Here is a 9216-nt window from a genome sequence, read left to right on the forward strand (position 1 = left end):
TACGAATCGGAAAACGATCTAACATAGCTCGCTTTCAATGGCATCCGACACGTTCCTGAGTGTTTCGTCCTCGTCTTAATATCACATTTTATTTTGTAGCACCTAATGTTTTTCTAATGGTCTTGTTATTCCTTTTGAAATAGAACCGGAAACATAATCAGTCACAAACAGACAAAACAATCCAAAGAAAATGGCTACTCTTTGTTCGTGAAATAACATCGCCAAATATAACGTTTGTATGCTTCATTGCCACCAAACAATCGCAATTACAAATCGAGGGTTTAGCGCAAGATTGTTGAACGCATTCCATTTCAATATTAGTTATATTAAGTATCAGTGCTCATTACTTCCTTAAGTGTGGTCAGTGCCCATTACCTCTTTAAGTGTGGTCAGTGCAGCATGTCAGAAACGTTCTATGATTGCGTTAAATGACAAAAGTATCAATGTCAAAGAGTGGTTGTTCAAACGAAAACACATTTGGTTTAAACATAAATATATATATATATGCTTTTTATTATTATGAAAACGGTTTATGGTTTAACGGTTTATTTTGATAGCAACAGAAGGATGTTAATTTTCAAAATAAAAAAAAATTATATCGACAAAGATAACGGTTATGTCACAGCATAAACATAAAACGAAATGTATAATACAATAATTTGAAACGTTTTTGTCTTGGGCATGTGCTTGTTCAGATGAAAAGAAGTATTCGTTCATTTTCAAACACCATTTAGATAACATTTCTTCCCGGCAGTTGTTTCGTTCATCAATGTAATTGTTTAATCCAAAAGACCCTGTAAAAGAATAAGCATTAACATACCCTAAGGCTCTAAATAAAAGTTCAGTGGTACTTTCAAAATGTGGTTTCAGAGAATATTTAAAACATTAACATAAATCTACATTGATTGTTTTGCACAGTTGCGACACAAACCACTTCATCAGACTTCTTAATCGTTATAGGTCAATGATTTACTGCAGCATATATAAATTTTAATCAGACTGTGTGATCATATCAAACGAAAAAATATTTTTATATGAATTTTCTACATAAATCAACCTTTATTACCGAATCAACCACATTACGTCGAAATGAAAGCCATTCCCACGGGTCAGTGACGTTCAAAATACAGTGTAATATCCTTCAACATTGCATTAATTTACATTCGGAACTCGATGTTGAATCTAGACGATGACTGTTTGATACAACCAAAATTACGAAAGAAGCTGTGGACTTTTTCTTGAGATTTTTTTATTAACGTAGTTTATTGCGGATCCGTAATAGATGTACCTAGATAAACAGCTTAAGATATTAAATCTGGTTCGTTTACTGCCTGCCAATGATGGTAATTCCATTACCAGGGGTGGTATTCAATATAAACCTTAAGTCGATCTTAATCTAAGGATAATGTAAGATTTCCTTTAATGGCAAGATTTCCTTATCTTTTAACTTAAGATGCAAGGAAAACTTAAGTCATTTTTAAATACGGCCTTAATCTTAGAAATTAAGGAAGCATACAACCTACCTTACAACAAATCTTAACTTAACAACGAGCACATTTTAATCAGTTTTGCTTGTTTTGTTACGCGTTGTATTCGAAGCGTGCGGTACGACCATTTAACTTTAACCTACAACGCTTCAGCCAGTACAGGTACGGTAAATATACGGTATTTATTGATAAATCTCCATATCTATGTGTTTCGTACCTCCAACGATCGTCCCCGTCAAAGTTTGTATTGCTCTTTTTATATTGGGGTTTTTTCTTCTTCTAGTATCTGATTGCCCTATTGAATGTATCATTCAGTATATCTTTAAACAGTGATTCAAATATTTTGGTCACTTATTGATATGTGACCTTTTGTTCAGATAAAACTGTAGAGTAACATGTTTTCGCGATCTGTAAAAAAACGATTAAATACACATCTCTAATCATTTGTTCAGTACTAGCTATATAATCATACTTTATTGCAGATATTTTTCTTATAATTTATTAGCTTTTTCTGAACTTGTAAAATATACAATGCACATGCAATTAATTTATGAACTACAGAGTAATTCAGTACAATAACATTGTTAATGCATTAAATGGTTTATTCCTAACCAAATATTGGACCATTATTTACTGATATCTATAAGCCATCGCTGACGACAAGATGATTTGTTTCTATTTCAGGCGATGGATCGTGCTCCAAATTTGAATGATTTGACAGAAATGGAAATTATTCAGCGGTACAGATTTGACATGACTGGAACAGTTAATCGGGAATGAAATCACCCCAAAAGTGAATAGAAATAATGCCATAAGTGCCCGGCAGAAAATATTAATCACATTAAGGTACTTAGCAACTGGGCCTTTACAATTAAATGGCAGTGACTTACACAAAGTAAGCCAACCTACTGTTTCTAGAGTTTTGACTAGAGTCATTGATGTCTTATCAACGCCAGAAATTGTAAGACAATTTATTAGATTCCCAACAATCCATGATCAGTTCAGACGAAACTCATTACAGTTTCAGGGAATCGCCCGATTCCCGAATGTTATTGGAGTGATCGATGGGACCCATATTGGAATAAAGGCTCCTCATAAACATGAAGAAGTGTTTGTGAATAGAAAGGGTGTTCATAGCATAAATGTTCAAGTAGTGTTCGATCCTTTTCATAGAATTATAGATGTAGTTGCGAGATGGCCAGGATCGGTCCATGATAGCAGGGTGCTCCGTGAAAGCGGTTTATTTGACTTGTTTGAAGGGGGGCATACAAATGGATACTACTTGTTGGGGATAGTGGATATCCAGCTAAGAGATGGCTGCTAACCCCCTACCTGGCAACACAGAATGCAGAAGAAGGCTACAACCGGTATGATTTCTGGGTATTATTTCCAAAGTAAACTTTCATCCCTCTTGTGTTATATGTAACATGTGGGATATAAATATGGTTTTTTACGCTAATTTGCAATATATGCTTAGTAGCTAATCAATGGTGAATTCAGCCACATGTATGCATTTAATGTTATTTTAATTGTAGATACCATGTTCGAGTGATTTCTTTGTTTTAGTTGATACATTAAGACAAGCATATAGAAACTTCCTTGGAATAAATGTATGTTTATAAATATACATCATATCTTCAGTGTACTTCTTACTTTCAGTATACAGTATTTCCAATATATTGCATGCATGCGGTAGCAGGATTGTATATGAAGATTTTGTGAGCTGAAATATTTCCGCAATTGATAAGTATAATTATGTAAAGAACAATGAGACATAGATGCAACTTATGTCATAGATTTGATGTGTACATTTTTTATATTGCAGAAGTCACAAAATCACACGAGCTCTTGTGGAGAGATCTATTGGACAACTCAAGAAAAGGTTTGGTGTTCTCCATGGAGAAATAAATTTGGAGCCACAAAAAGTTTGCAAGTAAGTTTCTGGGGCAAACCAGGGCATGGAGAAAACATACTAGTCCTATTTGGTGACTACAAACCAAACTTGCATATACCCAGGCTGGGAATCAAACCAGGGCTGCCTTAGCAGACATATAAAGAGATAGTTGTCAAAAAGTTCATGCCCTATTAAATGATAAGATGATAGCACAATGATGAAAATCAAGTTACCTAAAGTACATTACATTTCATTAGACTAGAAATATATGTAAGCATATGTCACTTTTTACCATAATATATTCATTATCATTTTATTGAGTTTCTTGTCATTGTCTTTTGTCAACTTTCCTTGTCAGTGGGAACACATTATAATGCATTCATTTTCATTGTAGTAAGAAACCATATACAATACTAGCTCATTGCAATGTTTTCTTTCTGGGTGATTGTAGCATGTTGTGTTCTGCACAGCATCTGCAAAGAGAGAGGAATCCCTATTAACTGCGATGATGATTATGATGACGAGGATGATAATGCAGATGATCAACTGGCACAGGGAGTGCAGCAGCCTCCAAATGTGGCTGGGAATAGATTCAGGAATCATGTTGCAGCAACATATTTCAGTAGTGATTCTTGTTTTTGCTGTTGTTGAAAGAACCTAGTTATTTTAAAAGCCTTGCCTTGATTATATCATTAGCTGTGTCATTGAAATGCAAACACCTTGGTAATTTCTAACACCTTGTAAAATATACTTCAATACAATTTGGTACACACTTTACACAGCATATATTAATATCTACTTAAAGGTTCATAACTCTTGCTCTTTTAATTCAAAATCTAACTCGTGTCTTATTACACAAAACCAGGTATGTGTGATTTTTGTTTCCTCTGTGGCACTCATGCATACCTTCTTTCGAAAGTTAAAATATACATATATATATATGAATTTAATCTTTTAAATATTTAAATGAATACTACATTATCTAAAGACTTATATTTTAGCAAACAATCATGGTCAGTTTCTCATCTGTTTATATCCAATCTATGTTTAAACTACAAGAAGTATTGGTCAAAGTATAATGCATATATTTCATTTTAATCCAGTAAGCTTAGTTTAGGAAAGTTGAACCATTATGAAGTCGTTGTGTAAATCAGAAATGGTCAGAACTTGCTCAAAAAATTTAAGGCCAAGTTAAAAGTTTACTTAGACAATTAGTTGTACTAAGGGAGGACTATTTAACACACATATTGACATCAAAATATTTTATTATGAAAACTTTAAATTATACAAATATCACCAACAAATGCCAATTTATTATGAAAATTTAAACAAAATTAAACACAATTTCACCAATAAATGCCACTATGTAGCTTCAGGTAAATAACACATTTTGATTAACATCAACGATCAGTTTTAAGTCTTTTTTTCCAAAAGCTGGACTTCAAGCTGGAGAAACATGACAAATACAGCTGACGTGTAAAATTTATGGATTAAAAAAACGGATTGCAGGATACACAATATTTAAGAAATATTACACACCACTGAGGGTCATATTACATTATAAGGACTGGCCAGTCAGCCCCCGAAGGTGTATATGGACCGAGGCGTCCATATTATATGACGTCAGCGGTCCATATTATATTGTTGTCGAGGTCCGGACCAGCCAAAAACATAAAATGGACCGCTGACGTCATGGATTTTTATTAAAATACATTGATATACTGACCGATCAAATTTATATACACGAAGAAGGGACACATTTATACAATGTATAATATATCTTGATGGTTCTTATCAAACATAGGAATTTAAAATGGCAATCGGAGATAGCATTGATAGTTTATGAATTTTTTTAAATGGTATAACATGAAAAGTGAAATTATTATAATGATTATACTGTGATTTCTAGGGAAAGACATAAACAACATTAAAAATTATTTGTCAACCTGATTAAAAAAAAAAGAAATTCTATAAACTCGATTACAATACATGTGTAATTTGATCTAATGAATTACTCGATTAACTAGTAAATACTAGCAAAAGATCATTTCGGATAAGGTGTGATTGTGACATTACCGCAGCGAATACACAAAATCTAATTACAATAATTTGAACGAGAATACTGTATATGGTGGTAGTAACATTACTGGGTGATATCAAGCCAGACTAATACGAGACGTACTGATTTACTGCAACGGATTTAGAACGAAGTCAGGTTAACACAAACACTTTTAGGCATTAAATTCTGACAAAATACATTCTTACAAAAGCGTACTACTTGACTGCAACGCAATTAGCACAGTCAGATAAATACAAAACCTTTTTCACCTTCAGTTCTGACAAAATACATTCATACAGAGACGTACTGATTTACTACAACGGAATTAGAGCACAGTCAGATAACACAAACCCCTTTACGCTTCAAATTCTGACATATTACACTCTTACAGAGACGTATTGATTGACTGCAACGGAACTAAAGCACAGTCAGACTAACACAAACCCCTTTACGCTTAAAGTTCTGTCAGTGTTCATTCTTAAAGAGCCATACTGAATCACTGCAACGGAATTACCAATTGTAATTCCAAATGGCGGTACAACTTTCGGTGGGTTCGTACATATGTTTGTAAAGTCCGATGTGATGCAGAAATTTGAGAAGTCAACACTCAATGGAAGTTACGTTCATTACACTAATAAGCCAATACATACATGTACCAATCCTAGCACATTTCTTTGATTGTAATTGTTTTTTTAATCAAACAAGTTTTCTATTCGATGACCAGTTTTAGTATTGCGTTATTTCGACATAAAATAAAATGTGCACATGCATGTTATTTTAGATATTGCAGTAATGATGGTATTATATTGCTTGTTGACTGTTCAAGGCCCATTAGCGACCGTTTCGATCTCATAAAATAACAAACTTACAACTGTCTAATTTCCATGTTTAAATTAAAAATAAAAATAATGGCGATATAAATAAGTATATAATAAAAAACCAATTTAATATAATTAACTTGATACATTTTGTTTAGATAAAAATGTGTATTTGTCCTTGAAAAACAACGTTTACCTCACCTTTGCTCCCGGCAGCTGTTTATTTCAGCTATTGTAGTGTTTTAATCCAAATGACATTGTAAAGAAAATCAAAGGATACAAAATTTAAACTTTAAAGTATTATCAATAGTTAAGTGGTAGTTTTAAATGTGTTATAGAGAACCCACACCATTAATACATAATGCCACATATCATGCGATTCAAATACTGCGTATAAAAATGAGTGACATGAAAAAAGCATATTTATTTATCACTAAACATGACACTTATAATAAAGACCCATGCGACTTACAAATAGGGAAGTAAATATTAAAAACGTATGGAAATGTAATTTAGTAGATATTTCATATTTTAACAAAATAATCATTATTATTTCCTTAGCTATTTGTTGTTTAAACTGGATTTAGCGACGACAGCTCAATGAATATCCGGCAGCATATTCATTAGTAACTGTTGTGAAACCTAGAAAATAAATATATTTACGTGTCGCTATTTATTGTCCGCCATATGTCGGAACGATGGATTTTCATGCATGTAGCACACTAAAATACCGTATTATAAGGAGGAAATGCTTATTCAATGGCATAAAATGACCGTACCTTAACTACATTTTGTGAAACATGATCTTACATATTTGTTAGATGCGTACATGATAAAGGAAAGGAACGTTTTAAGGCATAAACGGTAATTGAATTGAAAGGAGCAGTAAAATAGTATCGCTTACAATACTAAATGTGCCTCGTATTGTCTACTATATAATTTTTCATTGAATTACAACATCTTTGTTTAATCGACCTAAACTAATAGCTGTCAATATTGTGCTGCAGAAATTATCCATTTAAATTAAACTGTATAATCATCGTCAATTAATAATCTTTAAATGTTTAATTGTGTGTAATGAATCATCTCTTATTATTTTGTATGATATTCGGACATATGGTCTATGCTCTTCTTGTAAATAAATGATCTGATCTGATCTGATCTTATTACAAAATCAACCCCTATTACGTCGGAAAGAAATTTTCCAAATGACGGTTTCGTTCAAATGTGTTAATGTCCTGACCCAGCCAGTGCAATGACGTATTGAACTCGATGTTCAATGTAGACGATGATTTATAAAAACAAAATTACGAAAGAGTCTGTCGAAGTTTTTGCTTCAACTATATTTCTGGGTTATTTATTAACGCAGTTTATTGCGAAAACGTAAAAGATGCACCTGGATTAAACAGTTCTAGATATAAAATCAGGCTCGTTTACTGCCTGGTATTGATGGTAATTCCATTACTTGGTGTAATTGTAAGACTTATTTTATTTCATTTTCTTTAGCAAAATGACGCTTGTTTCACTTATTTGGACTTGTAACTGATACTATTGAATTCATTAAGAAATTAATAACATAATTTACTGAACACTTCTCAATGAACAAGTGTCGATCACTACTGGCTTTTGTCGTTTTTTAAGATGTATATGTTAAATTTACCAATTGTGCTTCTGCAATTTATTCCATTTTCAAGTGCATGAATCAACTCTAACATTTAACTTTAAATTGTTTATAAATAACTTATGAAGTAGTTTTACAAAAACATAATATAATTTGAATGAAACACCGATTAAGTTTCTTAAGAGCTTCAAAAATAATTTATGAATGCCAGGTAAATTCACAACTCTTGCAACGCTGACAGTGTTTCAGAGAAACTGCATAATAGGCTTAGGATTAACCGAAGATTATTTTTCCGGTGTATGAGGGAAGATTGCTTACGTCAGGATGAGGATGACGGTTCGTCTTCAGGATTAAGTAGTGCGAAGTACATATGGGTCAGTATACAGGTGGTCTTGTCTATATTTGGATGGTTTTAATTATATTACGCGATAATGAAACGAGCTGAATGGAAGCAATATATTCATAAAATCAGTTGTGTTTCGTTGAAAGAACTATTTTCGCTGTGTATCTGAATTTGTGTTCAATGGTTAAGGAATATGTTTACGGAACAAAAAAGGATGTTTTGATCATAGTTCAAACATTCAGATATTTCAAAGTTGGTACAGCAGGCATTACTGTTTCATTTGACCACACATTCCAGATAGTTTTTTGCCTTCCCAATCTACAAATCGTGCAATCTAATTATATGGCTTAACATTTAATATTCGTTTTTCGCATTACGTAATATTCAGTCTTTCTTCCGGCGCATTTGTAGCAGCCAGTCCTTAGTTGAACGTCTAATAGCCTCTTATTACATTGCGCATACAGATAATTCCATAGACAACATAAAAATCTAAGTTCATGTCATAAAGTTCAGTTTGCAAGTATTTTTATATCCACTATTATCTTCTCAAAATATTTGCTTCCTTGTCTGTAAAGATTAGCTTGATGCTTTACGAAGTTGTAAAACATCCTTAAGGTTGTTCTCCGTATGGAAGCAGATTTCTTCGGTCCTTTTTTATCAGATTATATGAACATTATCCACTAATATAATCTTTAAATTTTTGTACACTCGCGTGAAATTTATCATTGTTATTGCCGGCTTGACGCCTTTTTAAAGACAACGAACTAACTGTCCTTTAATGCTGTTGTCGTTTTAACAGACATTACTACTTCCTTTCCCAGTATAGGAAATACTGTCAAACATATAGGAGATATATAGGAAATATGTCTAGGACACGACATTTAATTATAAAAATAAAGTAATGACTCGATAATATGCTTTATTAAACAACATTATTGCGTACAAATAATCTTATTTAATAGGAAACAGTGATTACCTTCGTAGTTTATTTCGA

The 9216-nt window shown here is 32.6% G+C and overlaps 1 protein-coding gene across 1 annotated transcript; it reads left to right on the forward strand.

The window, feature by feature from the left end:
- The first annotated feature begins 2174 nt into the window (after positions 1–2174).
- Positions 2175–3930, forward strand: LOC128204578 (putative nuclease HARBI1). The gene is made up of 4 exons (XM_052905984.1): positions 2175–2227; positions 2747–2854; positions 3313–3420; positions 3833–3930. Exons 1-4 carry the CDS (start codon positions 2175–2177, stop codon positions 3879–3881), a joined length of 318 nt encoding a protein of 105 aa, XP_052761944.1. The 3' UTR covers positions 3882–3930.
- The last annotated feature ends 5286 nt before the right edge of the window (positions 3931–9216 follow it).

The sequence above is a fragment of the Mya arenaria genome, chromosome 10, assembly GCF_026914265.1.
Source record: "Mya arenaria isolate MELC-2E11 chromosome 10, ASM2691426v1".
Lineage (NCBI taxonomy): Eukaryota > Metazoa > Mollusca > Bivalvia > Myida > Myidae > Mya > Mya arenaria.

What these genes read in the sequence shown, in the direction of transcription:
- LOC128204578 (XM_052905984.1), top strand. Translation starts at nt 2,175, where the DNA reads ATGGATCGTGCTCCAAATTTGAATGATTTGACAGAAATGGAAATTATT. An exon ending in GAAATGGAAATTATTCAGCG is followed by an intron (nt 2,228 to 2,746) that starts GTACAGATTTGA and finishes ACTTGTTTGAAG; the next exon opens with GGGGGCATACAAATGGATAC. An exon ending in GCAGAAGAAGGCTACAACCG is followed by an intron (nt 2,855 to 3,312) that starts GTATGATTTCTG and finishes TTTATATTGCAG; the next exon opens with AAGTCACAAAATCACACGAG.